Raw genomic sequence first — 23,936 nt, forward strand, 5'->3', positions numbered from 1 at the left:
TCACATCCCAAACATCAATTCCATCAGTGCTACAAAATTAAACAAAAAAAATTCTTACTAGCCTCAATGTATTATTCTGGTTAATTTGCAGGACATTTTACAATTTCTTACCACATTAAATATTAAAATTAATACAATAAAAACATTTTATAAATTATTATATTTTTTATTAAAACAAAGCTTAGCTCTTATGCAAGAAACCTGCTAAAATACCAATGCTTTGTATCGCATGCAGAACCTTTTTTTCCTAAACATTGTATTTTTTATTATTGGGGTATGTTTAAACACATCATATGTGTTGCAAAAAAAAAAAAATTGAGATTGTAACTAAAATTTTGTTTTGGATAAATGAACCAAACAAATCTGCAACAAATTTCCCAAATATGGAAGTGTAAAAATGCATTTCCATGTGACATTTATGCTCGCAGAAGCAGGTGGAATGGCAGTGGTTTCGTACGACTTTACAATTACCTGGTTTGTTCATGCTTCTACGTAACACAAGCAGCAGCTCATTGGACAGCAAATGCATATCTGTTCTGAACTTCATCCTCCCTTGTCGTGTTAGTTTCCACAGACAGGAACGCCGGTGTCCATCCGCACAGACCCACCCAGCGCTCTTCTCAAAACTGCTGCTGAAGCATAGGTTGTGCCGAACTGTGTTCTTCCAGCCATCTGGAGCAACCCGAAAAAAGGGGAAATGCTCTCTAATGGGGGGAAAATTGTAAACTATTACACAATAAAGAATTGAACAAAAAGTAGCCAAACAGATGTTAGTTTGTTAATTGCTTTAACATTAACCCCTTTACAACCCAAGGTGGTTTGCACGTTAATGACCAGGCCAATTTTTAAATTCTGACCACTGTCACTTTATGAGCTAATAACACTGGAACGCTTCAACGGACCCCCCTGATTCTGAGATTGTTTTTTCGTGACATATTGTACTTCATGTTAGTGGTAAAATTTCTTCGATATCACTTGCGTTTATTTGTGAAAAAAACAGAAATTTGGCGAAAATTTAGAAAATTTTGCAATTTTCAAAATTTGAATTGTTATACCCTTAAATCAGAGAGATATGTCACACAAAAGAGTTAATAAATAACATTTCCCACATGTCTACTTTACATCAGCACAATTTTGGAACCAACATTTTTTTTTTTTTTTATTGGGGAGCTATAAGGGTTAAAAGTTGACCAGCGATTTCTCATTTTTCCAACAAAATTTACAAAACCATTTTTTTTAGGGACCACATCATATTTAAAGTCACTTTGAGGGGTCTTTATGACAGAAAATACCCAAAAGTGACACCATTCTAAAAACTGCACCCCTCAAGGTGCTCAAAACCACATTCGAGAACTTTATTAACCCTTCAGGTGCTTCACAGGAATTTTTGGAATGTGGAAGAAAAAAAATGAACATTTAACTTTTTTCACAAAAATGTTACTTTAGACCCAATTGTTTTTATTTTCACAGGGGTAACAGGAAAAAATGGACCCCAAAATTTGTTGTGCAGTTTCTCCTGAGTAAGCAGATACCCCATATGTGGGGGAAAACCACTGTTTGGGCGCATGGCAGGGTTCGGAAGGGAAGGAGCGCCATTTGACTTTTTGAATGTAAAATTTGCTTGAATAATTAGCAGACGCCATGTTGCATTTGGGGAGCCCCTGATGTGCCTAAACAGTGGAAACCCCCCACAAGTGACACCATTTTGGAAACTAGACCCCTCAGGGAACTTATCTAGATGTGTGGTGAGCACCTTTGAACCCCCAATTCCTTTACAGAATTTTATAACATGGAGCCGTGAAAATAAAAAAAATCAAAAAAATCAAACTTTTTCCACAAAAATGATGTTTTAGCCTCAATTTTTTTGATTTTCACAAGGGTAAGAGGAGAAAATGGACCCCAAAAACTTTTGTGCAATTTCTCCTGAGTACGCCAATACCCCAGATGTGGGGAAAATACAGTGTTTGGGCGCACGGCAGAGTTCAGAAGGGAAGGAGCACTGTGTGACTTTTTGAACGCAAAATCGGCTGGAATCGAGAGCGGACGCCATGTCGCGTTTGGAGAGCCCCTGATGTGCCTAAATAGTTGAAACCCCCCACAAGTGACCCCATTTTGGAAACTACACCCCTGAAGGATTTTACCAAGGGGTATAGTGAACATTTTGAACCCAGAGGTACGACACAGAATTTGATAACATTAGGTCATCATATTGAATAAGTTGTCATTAGTCTTGAGAGCAAGTGCTCCCTACTTGAGTTTGCATCGGGTACTCAGGTATGCACCATGTACTGCGTGTGCTCGAGTGACATGCTCGAGTCCCCGCCCACAGGTTTCACGGTTATTAGACACCCACAGAAAAACATGCGGGGATCGCTCGTGCATGGCAGGCAATCCTCGCGAGGTTTCTTTGGTCGCGAAGCATATGGGGCGGAGACTCGAGCACCCGCGATACTCAATGCATACCCGAGCACCAGATGCAAACTCAAGTAGCGAGCACTTGCGTTCAACACTAGTTGCCATATCGTCACTTTTTTTTTTTTTTTTTTTTTTTTAACTTTTGAAAAAAAAAACAACCCTAACATTAGCACAACCCTAACCCCAACCCCAGCCCTAGCGTTTATTCTTTACGTCGTTCCTAGTGCGGTATAAGTGATTTGACGACCTTATTCTTTGGGTCGGTGCGACTACAGAGATACCAGAATCATATCTGGTTTTTATGATTGACAGCTGTCACACACTAAAAGACACATATTTTGTAAAATCTAGTTATTGCATCGCCATATTTTGAGAGCTATAATTTTACCATATTTTGGCCGACAGAGTCATTTGATGGCTTGTTTTTTGCGGGATGAGTTGACATTTTTATTGGTGCCATTTTCAGACACGTGACATTTTTTGATGGCTTTCTATTCCAGCTTTTGGGAGGCAGAATAAACAAAAACAACAATTCAGGAATTTATTTATTTTTTTAATTTGTTTATTCTACTCCACGTGTGGTAAGATTGATAAGGCAGCTTTATTCTTCGGGTCAGTACGTTTACAGAGGTACCACATTTATATCATTTTTCTATGTTTTGCACTTTTACATAATAAAAGCAATTTTATAGAAAACATTATTTTTTAGCATAGCTTTATTCTGAGAGCTATAACTTTTTTATTTTTCGGCTGATGGAGCTGTATGGCGGCTTGTTTTTTGCGGGACGAGATGTCGTTTTCAGCGGTACCATTTTTATTTATATTCGTCTTTTTGATCGCGTGTTATTCCATTTTTTGTTTGTCGGTATGATGATAAAGCATTGTTTTTTATTTTTTGCCATGTTCACTGAAGGGGTTAACTAGTGGGACAGTTTTATAGGTCAGGTCGTTACGGACGCGGCGATGCCAAATAGGTGTACTTTTATTGTTTGTTGTTGTTTTTTTCATAATATTTATTGATGGGTACATTATATTTTTATTTTTGGTGGATTATTTTTTTTTTTTTCACTATCTGAAAGTTTTTTTTATTTTTTTACTTTGTCCCACTATGGGACTTTCACTTTTTTTATTCTGATCGCCTGCATAGCATAGGGATGGAGCACCATCCCTGTGCCATGCAGGCAGTCAGCGATGCACAGTGAGAAGATTGTTTGGTCATGCACTGCGCATGACCAAACAATCTTCCTGCTGTCTGGTGACCCGGATGTTGTCATGACTACATCGGGTCGTCATGGCAACACCCTGGAAGCCGCGGCAGACAGCGCTGGAGGCCGGAAGAGGAGGTGAGTATACCGATCACCTCCCCTTGTCACAGCTGACACCCGGTACTATCAGCTGACACCCGGTGGCGATCGCTCCCGCACAGCCTGTGTGCGCGCGCGATCGCAATGACGTACTAACACGGGTCAGGCTCTTAAGTCCCAGGGCACAGACGCGTATTAGTATGTCATGGGCTTTAAAGGGGTTAAAGTTAGCAAATCAATGTATCCTCTGGCCATTGCTATTAGACCGGTCACTTTATAAGAAATTACTGCAGCAATGAGGAATATCACACACGAACACCAAGGCCATCACTCGCTGGTTCACATGGATACATGGTTATTTTACAGTTTATCAGCTGCATCAGGTTTCTGCTTCTCTATTAGGGAGATTTGTATGCATTTAATAGTTGGCACAAATCTCTCTAACTATGCCAATTTTCTGGAAATGGCCTACATTCCATGATTTATTAGATATAACTTACTGGGAATATTAGACATTTCCATATACCACCTCATGACTGGTGTTACATATTGTGACAGGGCACAGGCAATGTATTTGAGGGGAGATACAGTGGGATAAATAATTACTTGATCCCTTGCTGTTTTTGTAAGTTTGCCCACTGACAAATACATGAACAGTCTATAATTTTAGGGGTAGGTTAATTTTAACATTGAAAGATAGATTAAAATAAATAAATAAAAAATAATAAAAAAAAAAAAATCAAGAAAATCAAATCATATTGTGTAAATTAGATACTTATTTCTCACTGGAAAATGCAAAAAAAAAAATTAAGTATTTGATTCCTCTGGCAAACAGCACTTAATACTTGGTGGCAGAACCCTTGTTGGCAAGCACAGCAGTCAGACGTTGTTTGTAGTTGATGATGAGGGTTGCGCACATGTCAGGAGGAATTTTGGTCCACTCCTCTTTGCAGATCATCTCTAAATCATTAAGATTTTGAGGCTGTCGCTTGGCAACTCAGAGCTTCAACTCCCTCCATAAGTTTTCTATGGGATTAAGTTCTGGAGACTGGCTAGGCCACTCAGTTACGCGAGAATGGGCCATTTTGTGTTACTATTTTGTTTTTACTGGTTTATGAAGTAATAAACCAACCATTGACTTGTGTGGGTTTCTACAGTGTTCCTGTGTCTACCTCAGTAGTAGAGAAGGGAGTAACATTACCACAATATGTACCAATATAATGTGCCAACAAGTGGTTCACATCTTTAATACATTGATTCCACTTTATCATTTTGCTTATTCACGATACGTTTCTCAGGTTTAGCAAAAGACTTTAAATGAACATCTATCTGCAGCACCCCCCACAAGAAAAAAAAATAGCAACATGAAAAGTTTCTTTTCTACTGACTTATATCCAGCTTACAGTACAGTCTCCAGCAGTGACGTAACTAGAGTCTGATGGGCCCCGGTGTAAGACTTGGACCGGGCCCTCCCCCATCCTGAATAAATACAGTACAGACCAATAGTTTGGACACACCTTCTCATTTAAAGATTTTTTTGTATTTTCATAACTATGAAAATTGTACATTCACACTGAAGGCATCAAAACTATGAATTAACACATGTGGAATTATATACTTAATAAAAAAGGGTGAAACCACTGAAAATGTGTCTTATATTCTAGGTTCTTCAAAGTAGCCACCTTTTGCTTTGATGACTGCTTTGCACACTCTTGGCATTCTCTTGATGAGCTTCAAGAGGTAGTCACCGGAAATGGTCTTCCAACAATCTTGAAGGAGTTCCCAGAGATGCTTAGCACTTGTTGGCCCTTTTGCCTTCACTCTGTGGTCCAGCTCACCCCAAACCATCTCGATTGGGTTCAGGTCTGGTGACTGTGGAGGCCAGGTCATCTGGCGTAGCACCCCATCACCCTCCTTCTTGGTCAAATAGCCCTTACACAGCCTGGAGGTGTGTTTGGGGTCATTGTCCTGTTGAAAAACGCAACTAAACGCAAACCGGATGGAATAACATGCCGCTGCAAGATGCTGTGGTAGCCATGCTGGTTCAGTATGCCATCAATTTTGAATAAATCCCCAACAGTGTCACCAGCAAAGCACCCCCACACCATCACACCTCCTCCATGCTTCACGGTGGGAACCAGGCATGTAGAGTCCATCCGTTCACCTTTTTTGCGTCGCACAAAGACATGGTCGTTGGAACCAAAGATCTCAAATTTGGACTCCTCAGACCAAAGCATAGATTTCCACTGGTCTAATGTTCATTCCTTGTGTTCTTTAGCCCAAACAAGTCTCTTCTGCTTGTTGCCTGTCCTTAGCAGTGGTTTCCTAGCAGCTATTTTACCATGAAGGCCTGCTGCACAAAGTCTCCTCTTAACAGGTGTTGAAGAGATGAGTCTGCTGCTAGAACTCTGTGTGGCATTGACCTGGTCTCTAATCTGAGCTGATGTTAACCTTCGATATCTGAGGCTTGTGACTCGGATAAACTTATCCTCAGAAGCAGAGGTGACTCTTGGTCTTCCTTTCCTGGGGCGGTCCTCATGTGAGCCAGTTTCTTTGTAGCGCTTGATGGTTTTTGCAACTGCACTTGGGGACACTTTCAAAGTTTGCCCAATTTTTCTGACTGACTGACCTTCATTTCTTAAAGTAATGATGGCCACTCGTTTTTCTTTACTTAGAATTTGTATTATGGCAAGAAAAAAAGCAGCCAACAGTCTATTCAGTAGGACCATCAGCTGTGTATCCACCAGACTTCTGCACAACACAACTGATGGTCCCAACCCCATTTATACGGCAAGAAATCCCACTTATTAAACCTGACAGGGCACACCTGTGAAGTGAAAACCATTTCCGGTGACTACCTCTTGAAGCTCATCAAGAGAATGCCAAGAGTGTGCAAAGCAGTCATCAAAGCAAAAGGTGGCTACTTTGAAGAACCAAGAATACAAGACATATTTTCAGTTGTTTCACACTTTTTTGTTAAGTATATAATTCCACATGTGTTAATTCATAGTTTTGATGCCTTCAGTGTGAATGTACAATTTTCATAGTCATGAAAATACAGAAAAATATTTAAATGAGAAGGTGTATACACACACACACACACACACAGTCAAAATTGTTGGTACCCCTCGTTTAGTGAAAGAAAAACCCACAATGGTCACAGAAATAACTTGAATCTGACAAAAGTAATAAATTAAAAATCTATGAAAATTAACAAATGAAAGTCAGTCACTGCTTTTCAACCCTGCTTCCACAGAATTTAAAAAAAAGATGAAACTCATGAAATAGGCCTCCACAGAAATGATGGTTCTTCTTAACTTAATATTTTGTTGAACAACCTTTAGAGGCAATCACTGCAATCAAACGATTCCTGTAACTGTAAATGAGACTTCTGCACCTCTCGACAGGTATTTTGGCCCACTCCTCATGAGCAAACTGCTCCAGCTGTCTCGTGTTTGAAGGTTGCCTTTTCCAGACGGCATGTTTCAGATCTTTCCAAAGATGCTCAATAGGATTTAGGTCAGGTTTAGGTCAGGGCTCATAGAAGGCCACTTCAGAATAGTCCATTGGCTAAGAGGAAAACATTCTTGTGTGTTTTAAGCTGTGTGTTTTGGGTCATTATTTTGTTGCAAGACCCATGACCTGCGACTGAGACCAAGCTTTCTGACACTGGGCAGCACATTTCTCGCTAGAATCCCTTGATAGTCTTGAGATTTCATTGTACCCTGCACAGATTCAAGACACCCTGTGCCAGATGCAACAAAGTAGCCCCAGAAGATAACAGAGCCTCCTCCATGTTTCACAGTAGGGACAGTGTTCTTTTATTGATATGCTTCATTTTTCCATCTGTGAACATAGAGCTGATGTGCCTAGACAAAAATGGAAGTTTTTGGCACATCTGTCCATAGGACATTCTCCAAGAAGCTTTGTGGCTTGTCAACATGTAGTTTGGCAAATTCCAGTCAGGCTTTTTTATGATTGATTTTTCAACAATAGTGTTCTCCTTGGTCATCTCCCATGAAGTCCACTGTGGATCAAACAACGACGGATGGTGCGATCTGACACTGACACTGATGTTTCTTGAGCTTGAAGTTCACCTTTAATCTCTTTAGAAGTTATCCTGGGCTCTTTTACCATTCGTATTATCCGTCTCTTTGATTGGTCATCAATTTTCCTCCTGCGGCCACGACCAGGGAGGTTGGCTACAGTCCCATGGATCTTAAATTTCTGAATAATATGTGCAACTGTAGTCACAGGAACATCAAGCTGCTTGGAGATGGTCTTCTAACCTTTACCTTTAACATGTTTGTCTATAATTTCTTTCTAATCTCCCGAGACAACTCTTTCCTTTACTTCCTCTGGTCCATGTTGAGTGTGGTACACACCATGTCACCAAACAGCACAGTGAGTATCTGTAGCCCTATATAATGCCCACTGACTGATTACAAGATTTTAGACACCTGTGATGATAATTAGTGGACACAACTTGATTTAACATGTCCCTTTTGTCACATTATTTTCAGGGGTACCATCATTTCTGTCCAGGCCTATTTCATGAGTTTAATTTTTTTTTTTTTTTTTTAATTCTGTGGAAACAGGGTTGAAAAGCAATGTCTGACTTTCATTTGTTCATTTACATAGATTTTTAATTTATTATTACTTTTGTCAGATTCAAGTTATTTCTGTGACCATTTTGGGTTTTTCCTTCATTAAACGAGGAGTACCAACAATTTTGACCACGTGTGTATGTCCTTCATCCTGGCATATTTACCTCCCATTCTGGTATATGTCCATTATCCTTGGCTACATCCTGGTATATATATCCCCTATCTTGGTATATGCCCCCTGTTCTGCTGCTGTTCTTTAATGTATAGAAGAAAGTAAACCATTATACTCACCAGGGGCGTACATTGGAAGAAGTACAATGCATCCCATAGTCCTTCATTTAAGATACTGCACAGCCCACAGTAGTCATCCATGTACTAGTATGGCCACTTATTTAATAAAGAAAAAAACCCAAAACAGTTACCTTCCCTTCGCTCCCACGCCGTGCGGCGTCCCGTTGTGAATCTGGCAGCTGACTTCAGCCATGCGCACGCCGATGTCAGCTGCTGGTCTCTGGTTGGCCGGCAGCGTGTATTGCCGCGCACAGACTGATGGGTCTGCGTGATGCAATACACTTCAGCTGAATGTGCGTCCTTGAAGCTTCTGCTGGCGTCGGCAGCTTCCTCACCCGCCAGACCAGGTCACAGCGGTTGTTACGCCCCTGGTCTCCAGCTCATACGAGTTGTATATAGGGTTTCCAGAATCACTACCTGACAAAGCTATAGATTTGCTGTACATTCAGGCTGCCGTCCTCGCTGTTCCTCAGAGCCAGTGAGATCAGGTTGCAGTAGTTGATAGGAGGACGAGGCCATGTTTCATATGGAGTTTTTTGAACTTGACCCTTTCCGTTCTTGACTCTTGGTCTGCGAGTGGAAGGTGAGCTGGACATTATGCAGTCATCTTCTGTACACTGGTAAAAGAGAAATTATTGAGATCACAGCTACACGGAAACACAGCAAGTAGGAAGCCGGGAGGCAGATGACTTCTTTAAACCACCTATTCTTTTAGGCTTTTATTATTATTATTACTACTACTACTACATGTTGCCAGTGTTCCAGATTTCTTCACGAAGATTAAACAACACTATAAAAAAATTCCTAAACACTGTAAATAATTCTTGTTTATTAGGTTATAAAGGTTATTAGGTTATAAAGACTCAAACACTAAATTGTTACCAGTGCCCTAGCTTTATCTAGTTTATGTTAAGAACACTTTACATATAGAGAAAGACGGCAATACAATTTATTCTACCAGTTCACTGCTGGATGTTAGCGCTTCTTCATCAGAATCTTCTACGGTTGAACAGTCAACAGGAGACCGGGCCTTGTAGGAAGCGGAGACGAGAGGCTCTGGAGGGGGTGAAGACGCCTCAGGACATTGCATTACCACATTAGGATCTACAATAAGCCATAGCGTGGGATGAAAAGTGCTTTCTAGAGGGGAAAAAAGTAAAAGCGCATTATTTTTAAGATGCAAAATATTAAAATTCAGCAGATGCTTTTTCCCCTCTTCAGTCAGCACTGGGTTCTGGTTGCACCACATGTCCAGTTTACACATTTGACTTTTGCATTAAGCATGTGGAAATAATTGAGATGAAACTGAAGGCAAAATACACACTGGCCCCAATTCATCAAGGCATTTTCACCAGAATTATAGCATAAAGCTCCTTGAAATGTTGCAATTTTTTGTGCAACTCTGTGTCCAATAATATTGCAACTTTTGTCATTTTTTTGACAGTTACAACCAGCGTCAACTTTTTAGAAAAATGAGCAGAACTTGTGAAAGAAGTTCTAATTCTAAAATTAAGAGTTTTTAAATACACTGCTCAAAAAAATAAAGGGAACACTTAAAGAACAGAATATAACTCCAAGTAAATCAAACTTCTGTGAAATCAAACTGTTCACTTAGGAAGCAACACTGATTGACAATCAATTTCACATGCTGTTGTGCAAATGGAATAGACAATAGATGGAAATTATTGGCAATTATCAAGACACCCTCAATAAAGGAGTGGTTCTGCAGGTGGGGACCACAGACCACATCTCAGTACCAATGCTTTCTGGCTGATGTTTTGGTCACTTTTGAATGTTGGTTGTGGTCTGGGAGGAGATCGCACAGGAGACCATCTGCAACCTCATCAGGAGCATGCCCAGGCATTGTAGGGAGGTCATACAGGCACGTGGAGGCCACACACAATACTGAGCCTCATTTTCACTTGTTTTAAGGACATTACATCAAAGTTGGATCAGCCTGTAGTGTGTTTTTCTACTTTAATTTTGGGGGAGACTCCAAATCCAGGCCTCCATTGGTTAATAAATTTAATTTCCATTGATGATTTTTGTGTGATTTTGTTGTCAGCACATTCAACTTTGTACAAAACAAAGTATTCAATGAGAATATTTCATTCATTCAGATCTAGGATGTGTTATCTGAGTGTTCCTTTTATTTTTTTTTTGTGTGCAGGGTATATGTCGTAAGGGGAAAAAAAGCATGTTGTCTCCTTGCATAATGACATGAAACTGAATTTGTAACCCCAGGATAGTGCCACCCAGCACAAAACTGCTCTCCTTAGGGGGCTGTGCAACAATCAGGCACAATACTGGAGGCCGGTGTATGGTATAGGGCCAAGTAGCTGCAGCTGCAGCTCAGGAACGTTTCTGATGTCTGGGCTCCATGCAAATAATTAACTTAACTTCAGAGAAAAATACTAAGTGTCGTGCACTAATGGAAGTCCTGATGGAATACAAAGTGGATCCAGCGGGACAGAGTAAATAAGCATTTAATTGTTAAAAAGTTACTCAAAAAAGGTATAAAAAAAACAAACAAACAGGCATGAAATCCATGTTCTGGTAATTTGTATCAGTACAGGCATTTTCATTAGTCGACTCATGAGTATTCATAATGAAGACAATGGTCTGGTGTTGACACGTGTCACATGGACTTTGCACCACTAATTTAAAGGGGGTTTTCCCCACAAGCAAAAGTTCATTTTAATGAATACATCTTGGAATAATAATAACTTCCACAATTGGATGCGTTTAAATAAAATGTTCCTGCGCTGAGATAATATTTAAAAGATTCCCCGGCTATTTAAACACATCCAATTGTGGAAGTTATTATTATTCCAAAGATCTATTGATTAAAATTATCTTTTGTTTGTGGGAAAACCCCTTTACAATGTGGTATGTAATAGTACGCACCACGTCGTAACCCCTGGGTGCTAACCCGGGCACATGTCAACTGCCATGCCCATTGGTGACCTCGTCACAGGATCGTGGGTCACCGATGGGTTGGCATGACAACCCGGGGTCTGCAGGAGTCCCCTGTGGTTGTCATGTCCAGATTGCTATGAGCGCCACCCAGAGGTCGGCGCTCATAGCAAGTGAGCAAATCTGCTACATACAGGCGATCTACTCATCATCTGTATGAAGCAGAGCTGATCAGGCAAGTGCTGCTTCTAGTCTTCCATGGAAACGATTGAAGCAAGCTAAAAGTAAAAATAATTTTTATTATATATTATATTATATATATATATATATATATATATATATATATATATATATATATATATATATATATATATATATATATATATATATATATATATATATATATATATATATATATATATATATATATATATATACACACATACACGGTACAGACCAAAAGTTTGGACACACCTCATTTTAAGATTTGTCTGTATTTTATGACTATGAAAATTGTACATTCACACTGAAGGCATCAAAACTATGAATTAACACATGTGGAATTATATACTTAACAAAAAAGTGTGAAACAACTGAAAATGTCTTATATTCTAGGTTCTTCAAAGTAGCCACCTTTTGCTTTGATGACTGCTTTGCACACTCTTGGCATTCTCTTGATGAGCTTCAAGAGGTAGTCACCGGAAATGGTTTTCACTTCACAGGTGTGCCCTGTCAGGTTTAATAAGTGGGATTTCTTGCCTTATAAATGGCGTTGGGACCATCAGTTGTGTTGTGCAGAAGTCAAGTGGATACACAGCCGATAGTCCTACTGAATAGACTGTTAGAATTTGTATTATGGCAAGAAAAAAGCAGCCAAGTAAAGAAAAACGAGTGGCCATCATTACTTTAAGAAATGAAGGTCAGTCAGTCCGAAAAATTGGGAAAACTTTGAAAGTGTCCCCAAGTGCAGTTGCAAAAACCATCAAGCGCTACAAAGAAACTGGCTCACATGAGGACCGCCCCAGAAAAGGAAGACCAAGAGTCACCTCTGCTTCTGAGGAAGAGTTTATCCGAGTCACCAGCCTCAGATATCGAAGGTTAACAGCAGCTCAGATTAGAGACCAGGTCAATGCCACACAGAGTTCTAGCAGCAGACTCATCTCTTCAACACCTGTTAAGAGGAGACTTTGTGCAGCAGGCCTTCATGGTAAAATAGCTGCTAGGAAACCACTGCTAAGGACAGGCAACAAGCAGAAGAGACTTGTTTGGGCTAAAGAACACAAGGAATGGACAGTAGACCAGTGGAAATCTGTGCTTTGGTCTGAGGAGTCCAAATTTGAGATCTTTGGTTCCAACCACCGTGTCTTTGTGCGACGCAGAAAAGGTGAACGGATGGACTCTACATGCCTGGTTCGCACCGTGAAGCATGGAGGAGAAGGTGTGATTGTGTGGGGGTGCTTGGCTGGTGACACTGTTAGGGGATTTATTCAAAATTGAAGGCATACTGAACCAGCATGGCTACCACAGCATCTTGCAGCGGCATGCTATTCCATCCGGTTTGCGTTTAGTTGGACCATCATTTATTTTTCAACAGGACAATGACCCCAAACACACCTCCGGGCTGTGTAAGGGCTATTTGACCAAGAAGGAGAGTGATGGGGTGCTACGCCAGATGACCTGGCCTCCACAGTCACCAGACCTGAACCCAATCGAGATGGTTTGGGGTGAGCTGGACCACAGGTGAAGGCAAAATGGCCAACAAGTGCTAAGCATCTCTGGGAACTCCTTCAAGATTGTTGGAAGACCATTTCCGGTGACTACCTCTTGAAGCTCATCAAGAGAATGCCAAGAGTGTGCAAAGCAGTCATCAAAGCAAAAGGTGGCTACTTTGAAGAACCTAGAATATAAGACATATTTTCAGTTGTTTCACACTTTTTTGTTAAGTATATAATTCCACATGTGTTAATTCATAGTTTTGATGCCTTCAGTGTGAATGTACAATTTCCATAGTCATGAAAATACAGAAAAATCTTTAAATGAGAAGGTGTGTCCAAACTTTTGGTCTGTACTGTACATACACACACACTTTTGATTAACATTTTAACAATAAAATACCCATTGAATCTGCATCCTGCTGAATCCACTAACCCATTACACTATATGACGTACTATGTCCTACTTACTCTCTGGAGATTCGTCCTCAGGTCTGCGTGGCGACACCTCGGTGCCGGGTTGTCTCTTTATAGAGTAGCGGTCCACCTTTTCTTCAGCACCTGATCAAGAATTAGAACGAAAATAGCTGTAATATTTGGCTTTTATTTATACTTTTTCGTTCGGATCCACTCATGGCATCATCCTAAAAAGAAACCTATGCGGTCCCCAGACTGTTCACCTCAGCTATTATAGTAGCATACAGGATAATTCTTTTATAGGGTGTTTGATGTGGAATATTAACGCTGCGATTGGGGAGGAAATCGCAGCGTGCATGATTTGCCTCTAACAATAGGATGGCAGTCGCCCATTCATGGAGAAAAACATTGTACTGCACTCAGATGACATCCGAGTGTGGCTCGATATTTTTCTCCACATCCAAGAAAGATCCTAGTTACTTACCGGTAACGGAATTTTACAGAGTCCATGACAGCTCCACCTGAGAGAGGGTATCCGCCCACCAAGGACAGGATCCTACTGAATAAAAAGGCGATACCTCTCTTCATCAGTTTTTGTTTCAGAACATGAGAGGGCCTCCGAAAAACAGATTAGTACACAACTACCACCAAAACATTTCTTTATAAAAACACCCTTAGAAGTGCACATCATTAAGTGATAGAGGGGAGGGAATTAATAGGGTGCTGTCATGGGCTCTGTAAAATCCTGTTACCGGTAAGTAACTAGGATCTTTTCCCCTTCTCCCATGACAGCACCACCTGAGAGATTTAGAGAGATCAGACACCAGAGGGAGGGATCACCGCTTGCAACATTTTTCTCCCAAAGGATAGATCAGTAGAAGAGGAAAGGTCAAGACGGTAATGCTGTAGAATGTAGAAGGGGATGACCAGGTTGCCGCCTTACATATGATGTCAATGGGCACATCCGCCTTCTCAGCCCAGGAAGCAGTTACAGCCCTGGTTGAGTGGGCCTTCAGGTTCTCTGGAACTGGCAGATTGCTAGAAGAGTGCGCTAAACCAATGGTGTCCCTGACCCACCTAGCTATGGTCCCCCTCGTTACCTTAAGCCCTTTTCTAGCCCCCTGAAATGAGATGAATAAGGCGCCACTTTTCCTCCAGCCCTTCATCACCTCCAAATACTGGACTAATACGTTTTTTACATCTGAAGTGTGAAGCCTTTGTTCCTCTGAATCCCTAGGATCAGGATAGAAGGAAGGGAGAGTAATTAGTTGCGTCCTATGGAATTTGGAATGTAATTTGGAGGCTACTTTTGGAAGATAGGCCGGGTCTGGTCTTAAGGTTAGTCTATCCATACACACTTGAGTGAACGGATGGTTTATTGACAGCACGTGCAGATCACTAACCCTACGAGCTGACATTAGAGCTACCAGCATGACTGGTTTTTAAGGTGAGAACTTTCTCCGAAACCTTCTCTAAAAGGGCTCAAAGGGAGGCTTGGTTAGCGCCTCTAGAACCAGATTAAGGTCCCAAGGAGGCATCCTTGGAGTAGGAATGGGTCTAGATCTACTGCAAGCTTTAATGAATCTGATGATCCACCCATTTGCTGCCAAGTCGCAATTATATAGTGCCCCCAGAGCTGATACTTGTACCTTAAGGGTACTGGTGTCTAACCCTAGGTTTAAGCCCTTCTGAAGTTACTCCAGAATGGCCCAATAGGAACCCTCCCTTTGGCGGACTGACCCGAGGTAGACAGAAATTTAGCCCAGGTTCTGCCATAGATTCTAGTAGTCACCGGCTTCCTATTTGCCAGTAGAGTAGCGACTAGACCTAGAGAAAACCACAGAGGTACTGCATTTCACCCAGAGGAGTGGTATCCCACTCTCAGGTAAGGATGGAGTACTGCCCAGGACCCACACACTTGCATCCATTACACTCCACTTCAGAGGGAAGGACGAGCCCACTCCTAAGGGAGAGCACAGTCCCTGGTCCCTGGATGGAGGGTGGAACCATGTAGTGGGTGTGGGTGGAGGAAGGAGTTTAGGGGAGCACTTCAGTAGGTGTATAAAAAGGGGGAACCATCTTGAGAGAGGGGGTCCAGTCAGAGAAGACAGCCTGAGGAGGAGGAGTGGGAGCAGGAGCTCTGTAGGAGTGCTGCTCAGAAGAGCGGGCCTAGAGAGAGAAGCCCAGGAGGACTGGCAGGACGAGGAAGGGAGCAGGGAAGACTCCAAGAGGAACAGAAGGGATCCTAGGGGCACAGGAAGTGCGGATGCCACCAGTGCGCCCGAATCTACACGGACGTGGAGGGATCAGGCCGCAGAGGGGACCAGCCCCTAAGCTAGTGGAGTACTACAAGACTCAGCTAGAAACCGGAGGCTGCTGTACTTGCAAGGTGCAACTGCCAACCACCACAATTAAATTAGCCGAAAAGGTGGCCACAGAGGGTCCAGGGGACTGCAGGTCACCTGACAAGATCCGAGGCTACCGGCTTGGGACACTAATTGTGAGGCGCAGGGCAGGAGGGTGAGCCAGCGCAGGAAGACGACCGAGGAAGGCACATAGAACAGGGTCCCATTTAAGTACTCCTGAGTTACTTGAGAGATTGCTGAACCCCTTCCTTGGTGAACGCAGGATGACGTGGGAGGTTACTCTGGTACTGGTAGCCTGGAGTTCAACAACTGTGAGTAAATCTGAAGATTGCACCCCACTGTGTCCTAGAATTATTATCTGTGCCGTCACCTGCACAGCAACATCTACACTGCCCTGGAACTAAGCTCTGCCTGTGGAGAGCTGAACCAACTCTGCTGCGTCACCTCCAGAGGATCTGTACCGCAGCGGTGGCTCCATATAGCCGCATACCACAGGTGGCGTCACGAACATTAAACTAAAAACTATATATTCCCTTTTTATTGACAGCCCTGGGTCACGGACCGGGTCACCGCCACTGTGACATCCCCCAGCAACGACCGGCCCTGCTACCAAGTACCCCACGACCCAGGGGACACGTCATAATCGTATCTGACACCTGGAATGACCAAGGAACCCCCAGAGATGATTTACCGGATTCATCCACCAATCCAGCGAGTTGATTACCGAACTTGAAAGGGATATTCTTCCATCCAGGTGACCTCTGAGCTGTCTGTCTGCTGTCAGGATCTCCTGCTGTAGACGTCTGGAATGAAACTGGGCCCACTGCTGGGATACAAGATGTCATCTTACCTAATAGAGACATTGCATTTCTCAGGGTCATGGATGTATTTCTGATTACGCGTGAGATGAGGGAATTGATCCTCAATTTCTTGTCCTCTGGCAGAAGACAAGTCTGGTTCTCGGAGTCTAAAATGAGGCCCAAAAAGGACTGAACCTTTTTTGGTTCTAGTTTCGATTTTTCTAAATTTAAAATCCATCCCAAACCATTTAGACTGGCCATGACTTCTGCCAGAGCCAGTGCACAAAGTTGTTTTGATCTGCCCACCACCAAAAAATCATCCAGGTAAGGGATGACTAGGATATCTTTTTCCCTTAGATGTGCCGTGACTTCCAGGATAATCTTTGTGAAAACCCTTGGAGCCATGGAGATGCCAAAGGGAAGAGCTGCAAACTGAAAATGCTTTATGTGCTTGTCGAACTGTACAGCTACCCTCAGATGCTGTTGCCCTGCAGGACGTGGTAGTAAGCGTCCTTCAAATCGAGGACGCACATGTAACACTCTGGAAACAACATTTTTATGGCCGATTTTATTGACTCCATCTTGAATGGCCTGTAAATTAAATGGTCGTTCAGCTTCTTCAAGTTGACAATGGTTCTGAAGGAGCCATCCGGTTTCTTTATTAGGAAAAGCGTTGAGTAAAATTCTCTCACTTGCTCGGGTACTGGTGTTTCTACTAGAACCCTCTTCACAACCAGAGTGAGTACTTCCTGCTGCAGGGCCATCTGTTCTCTTAGGCCTCTGGGGGCTGAAATCCCGACGGTGTCGCTGGTAATGGTTTTGATCTCCAACTTCAGCCCCTTCCGTATTATCCCTCGCATCGATCCCGGGATCCACGCTCCAGACCCCACGATCAGGTAGGCGAAGCACCACCTAGAGAGGCTCCCATCAAGGACAGCATGTTGCACGTATTTTGTCTCCCTTCCTTCATCGATGATTTTAATTTGAATCTCACTGGCAATGTGAAGATCCTTTGCTGTCTATTCCAAAGCTTTCCCTAAAGAAAAGGGTTTCCACATCAGACTTTACAGATGAAATCTTGTCATGAGTGTAGTGTATCAGTAGCACTGACCCCATGATACTTCTGGGATGGCTTCTCACCAGAAAATGTAACTACATGAAAGAAATGTATAAAAAGGGATGCAGTTTAGATGGCAGACAGAGCAAATACTGTTGTGACGCGCCCCCTGGGCCAGTGCTGTAGTGCGGCGCGCGTGCGCGTGGGGAATACCCGGAGCCGGATCCGATGGGGGTAGTAGTCTTCGTGTGGCGGTGACCCGGTCCGTGCCCAGGGTGGTCAAACTAAGTGGCAGTTATTGGTATGATGGTATTAGTGTCCGACTACGCCACCCGTTGAATGCGGCTATGAAGCCGCCGCTGCAGGGCAGTCCGCTGAGGCCGGTGGTACGGATGTGCAGCGTGGATGGTATAACCCCCAACGGGAGGGGTATGGCCTCAGGGCAGAGGATGAGGTTGATGTTGGGAGTGATGGTGTGGATGTCCCAGCACTAATGGTGCGACAAGGAAGCACGGAGACGCGAGGGTACAGTTCAGGGTCTTTACTGATGGTACAAGGCAAATTCCCCCGGGAGTACTGGCTAGTAGTTGGGGCCTGGTTAGTCTGCGAGTAAGCCGGAGTTTCCCTGGCCAGGTGGAGTTGTAGGCCTTCCCGTTAGTCTGTACCCTTCCTGGCTACCCTGCTTTCGGCGGTTACAAGTAGCCCACGTCCCTGGGTATACCGTGTGGTGCTCACCCGTATGGCTGGTGACCTGGGGCCTCCTGTTAGCCTCCGCTCCGGGATGGCGGTGCTGGTCCCTTCGTTGTGACTGAGCCTCCGGGCTTTTATGGCCAGAGGACCTGGAATCCCCTGCCGGATGGATTCTGCTGCTGGATATATCTTAGTCCCCACAGCCTCGGACTCCTGTGTCCGGTTTTAGTACCTTCTCCCAGGGCGAGCTCTGCACAGCTCCAGCCCCTGGCGCTTCTCCTTGGCTCCTACAGAGCTCCTGATGTCTATCTGTCCCTGTTTCTGCGTGTCCAGACCAGACTCCGTCTCTGTCTGGAACTCCTCTCTCCTAACCCTGCCTCAGCCCCAGTTTATGTAGGGGAAGTTCTTCCCCTCCCAGGACTGGGCAGGAGGTGTGACATGCTTAGGATTCCTGCCCAGGAGACCTCCCACCTGCTCACAGACGTAATATTGCTATTACTGTGGAAACCAGACCCCTGGGGTGCCACAGTTGCAATATGGAAGCAGCCTAATTTTTATCACTACTCAATGTTAACACCACAAAGTTTAGTCACTGGCGGACACAGACAGAAAAGAGCCCCTGTGCAAGAACACAATATGGGCCCTTTGCAGTTCCATAGCTCATGATTATACACAATTCCACCTGCTTTATAGATGGTAGCGGCCCCAAAACCTCCTGGGCCCCTGAGGGGCTGCACAGGTTGTACCAATGAGGTGTTCGCCTCAGAGTAGTAACAGCAACCTGAGGGTATGTACACTGATGTGATATTGCTGGCATGTCTGACCACATCAATCCTCCTCAGTGGAAGAGAACACACTGACCTGGGCTAAGTTGAAGCCCCTCACACAGGCCAGACCGCTGCATGCCATAAGTCAGTACTGTGGTGACTGCTGATCCTTCCTGAAGTAAAGGCTCAGTGATGATGAGCTGATGGGTGCCTCTCTTACTTCTTACTGGGCTGGTTGGCTGAGCTAGAGAGAAGTGCCCTGGAGGGCCACACACTGACTGCCCTCTCTTATTCATGCGTCCTTTGCGCTCTAGCAGCCACGGAGACTCATTGCACTGTGCATGCGCTCTAGCAGCCACGGAGACTCATTGCACTGTGCATGCGCACTGGCAGCCACGGAGACTCATTGCACTGTGCATGCGCTCTAGCAGCCACGGAGACTCATTGCACTGTGCATGCGCTCTAGCAGCCACGGAGACTCATTGCACTGTGCATGCGATCTAGCAGCCACGGAGACTCATTGCACTGTGCATGCGATCTAGCAGCCACGGAGACTCATTGCACTGTGCATGCGATCTAGCAGCCACGGAGACTCATTGCACTGTGCATGCGCACTGGCAGCCACGGAGACTCATTGCACTGTGCATGCGCACTGGCAGCCACGGAGACTCATTGCACTGTGCATGCGCTCTAGCAGCCACGGAGACTCATTGCACTGTGCATGATATGTTCAGTGTTTCGAGCGTTTTTCCATGTGCATGTTTCTATGGAACGCCTCCTGATGGAATCCACTCCAGATTGAGCACAATCAAAAGGCTGCATCTGCATAACCCCAACCCATCCCAGACTGGCAGCTTTCTGCCTATGCACAGTGTACACAGAAAGCTGCCAATCAGTGGTGTGGGCAGGGTTATACAGAGCTCAGCATTCAGAGCATGGCTAGATTTACAGAAGATAGAGCTGTGATTTTATCAAAACTGCAGCAAACAGCCCAGTAAGTTATACATCCCTGTCATCAGAGGCTCTGCTCCTACATTCTGCTTCTCTCAGATGGGGGTAGAAAAAACCTGGTGACAGATTCGTTTCTTTGCAGTCAGCCTGTCCCATGTCATAATCAGCACAAATGTATTATAAGAAAAAAACAGTGTCCAAATTCAGGTGAAATAAAAACAAAACTTCAAAATGCCATTGATTCTGCCATAGATGTGACGTTTTGACCAGCTGTAGGTCTTTTTCAAGCATGCTATGGCTGGTCGAAACTCTAAACGTTGCATCTGTGGCAGAATAAATTACATTTTGAAGGTTTTTGTTTTTTTCACCCGAATTTGGGCGCTGTCTTTTTCTTCTATTGAATTTTTTCCAAGTGGACTCCTTGGGACTACTTTAACGGTGCGTCTTTCTTTGGGCCTGGGTGCCCTATACCATTGCCCAATATCGGAGTGCTACGAGACACCTCTATTTATACGAGGCACAAATGTAGTGTCTGTCCAAGGTGTGACTACTAACAAGCCTCTTCCAAAAGTTGCAGCAGTTTTCCGATATATCAGGCTATATTCACATGTTCAGTATTTTACATCAGTTTTTGTAAGACAAAACCAGGAGAGGAACAATCAGAGGAAAGTCTAATAGAAACACGTCACCACTTCTGTATTTATCACCCACTCCTGGTTTTAGCTTACAAATACTGATGGAAAATACCGACCAAATACTAAATGTGTGAAGGAGGTCTTAGAAATCAATTGCAAATGGTTTGCTTACTGTGAGGCCTCCTTCACACATCTGATTTTCACGTACGAGTGCTCTCCGTGTTTTTTACAGATAGACTATCACAGGTACAAGCGCTATGGGGCCATTCACATGTTCACAAGTTTTTGCAAACAGAGAAGAAAATCTGGTCCTCAGAAAATCAGAGACATGTCAGATTTTGATATGAGGGTCAGATCAAAATCGGCAGTTCCAAGTCAATGGGTCCGTAAAAAAAAAAAAAGTCAGACTGCAGTTGGATGACATCTGAATGCAGTCTCATTTTCACAGTCTGTCAGAATGGAGAAGGTGGAGACTTTTTATTTATTTATTTTTTTAATTATTTCTCCATGTACAAAATAAACGCTGGTCAAACTCACCGGTCCATTTTGTTTGTCTCAGACATGGAGAAATCAGATGTGTGAATGAGACCTTAAAGGGGTTTTCCCACTAACAAAAGTTCATTAAAATCAATGGCTGTGTCTGACTGTGTGCGGAACATGGTCTGATCATACCACATCTCCTGGGCAGGGGAGGAAGCAAAAGACTATACAGATATTACAGAGGGGATCGCAGAGGATTCATTTTGTGAGGTAAAATATTGTTTAAAAACAGGCAGAGAAATGTTTTACCTCAGAAAATGAATCCTCTGCGATCCCCTGCTGTAATGTCTGTATTGTCTTTTCCTTCCTCCCCTGCCCAGGAGATGTGGTATGTTCTGTATACGGTCAGACACAGACATTGATTAAAATAAACTTTTGTTTGTGGATAAAAACCCCTTTAAATGGTCCCAATATTTTGCTAGATTTTTTCACACATTCAAATTTTTTTTAATCTTTTTATAACAATATTTACCCCCCCTCAAAAAAAAAAAGACATAAAATGCTGCAGTTTTACAGAGATGATGTACAGTATATCTGGCAAAAGACCAAGGAAAACCCTTAAAGCACACGAAATAGCTTTATGGGTAAGTTCATACAGTGTTTTTTTTTTGTAAGATGGTGGAAATCAGGCCAATTGGGTCCACAAACTGTGGATGTGACTGGCTCTGTGCTCATCCATAGTACAGCTGAGTGCCAGAGTTGCCTTTGCACTGCGTGTATTAATCTGGTCCGTAGAGTCCGAAGTAGATCTTATTTCTAGTAGGTCGGAAAACTGTGTCAAAAGGACGCGTGTTCTTTTTTAAAGTAGTTTATAAAGCCAAAAGAAAGATTAAGAAGATAAAAAAAAAAGGGGGGGGGGGGGGGGGGGAGTAGAACTTTTCTTTTATACTTCCGAATTAAAATCTGAATCAGATGGCGCCTGTGACACCCTCCTCAGTCGGTGAGTGAAGTATGCCACTTAGTACTTCTTTAAAGGGAACGTGTCACCTGATTCATGCCGCCATATCCACAGGCACCAGGCGTGAGATCCTATCTGTGCCATTGCAGCCCAGTAGGTTTTTTTTCTCTAAAACACTCAAGTTTACAGAGAAAATCTACTTCTAGATATCAGTTTTTCACGTACGCGCTCAGTGATTTTCATGGACAGAACACATCCTCATTATAATCTATGGAGCTGATAATATGCAAGTGTTTTTTTTTTTTAGGACCGTGTGTCCATGCGAAAATAATGGAGACAGGGCTGTTTTTCTTTTTTTTTTAACTGGCATCACAGATGAAAAGTGCTAGTGCAAGTCTATGGGTTAGTTTTCACGGACAGCATCAGTGTGCAATCCTGCACTGTCCGTAATTAACATTGGACTTATAGAAGTAGCTTTGTAATTTATTTATCCATATGTGAAAATCAGTGACAGAAGCTAATGGCAAAACCTGACACTGACCAAACACTGATAAAACTTTTTTTCATTTGAAAAACACGGCCATATGAGACCTTAAAGATCCCCCCGCTGCTCCAGGTTATTGACAGGTCTCTCTATCAGCCGGCTGCTCCCAGAGCTGCTGCAGCTGATCGATGGGTCTCTCCCATAACGAGAGGCCTGTGAATCACCTACAGAAGTGCAGGGCGAAGGCGGCAGAGGAAGTACCAGATTAGTTATGTCTCCGGCTACAGAATTCTGCTGGGTCTTTATAGTATATTTTTTCTGAAACGCCAAAACTTTTATAGAACGACATAGCAGGCTCTGATTCATCCTGCCCTCAGTTTGTGCAGCTAGAAATCAGGTTCTCTTAAATTTTAGTTAATTTTTCTCCAAAATGAATGAATCACAAACGCTTTGCGGATCAGACATCAGTAACCTAAGTTTAGAGATAAGATGTTACTGTACATTGCTATAGACAGCCAGCATGGAGACACACCTACCCAACACAGCACACCTCTGTTAGTCACATAAGGGCCAGGGTCTTACCCACAAAGTACTGGTCAATAGTCATACACTGCTGCATTTCCTCCACCATGTCCCAATCTTCTAAGCCAGTAGATAAATGCAGGTTTTCATATCTTGCTCTGTCTGAGAAGTGCAAGTACATGCTGCCCAGCTCCTCATACAGGCACACACTAAGCTCAGCTTCATGCATTCAACAGGTGTTTAGTAAGGTTACAAGATGAACCCACCCACTCATATTTAAAGGGAACCTGTCATTGGGACACTAGACCCCTAACTAAAGGCATGTAAAGTAAAGGCCCCTCAATGCCTATTACATGCATACCTTTCTTACAGTATTTAGTTTAGAAACAGAGCAAGCCATCTCTGAAGTTTTAAAAGTTTTAATGGTAAGTGCAGTGGGCAAACGTTGCACTTGCAGCTGTAATGCCTGTCTTCTTACTTCTCCAACCACTTTCAGTCTTAACGGAGAGATCATTCCACTCTTCCCCTGGCAAGATTTTGTACTGGCGCTGAATCCTTGCCCAG

The 23,936-nt window shown here is 43.2% G+C and overlaps 1 protein-coding gene across 1 annotated transcript; it reads right to left on the bottom strand.

Annotated features, from left to right (window-relative positions):
• On the bottom strand, positions 1–23,553 carry FOXR1 (forkhead box R1). The gene is made up of 6 exons (XM_073657831.1): positions 23,433–23,553; positions 13,717–13,806; positions 9,576–9,757; positions 9,035–9,234; positions 472–704; positions 1–29 (listed from the first exon to the last, which is right to left on the bottom strand). The coding sequence occupies exons 1-6, from the start codon at positions 23,551–23,553 to the stop codon at positions 1–3; spliced, it is 855 nt and encodes a 284-aa protein (XP_073513932.1).
• Between the last annotated feature and the right edge of the window lie 383 nt (positions 23,554–23,936).

Source organism: Phyllobates terribilis, unplaced genomic scaffold (genome assembly GCF_046119375.1).
Source record: "Phyllobates terribilis strain yellow unplaced genomic scaffold, ASM4611937v1 Scaffold_12__6_contigs__length_324123572, whole genome shotgun sequence".
Taxonomy (NCBI): domain Eukaryota; kingdom Metazoa; phylum Chordata; class Amphibia; order Anura; family Dendrobatidae; genus Phyllobates; species Phyllobates terribilis.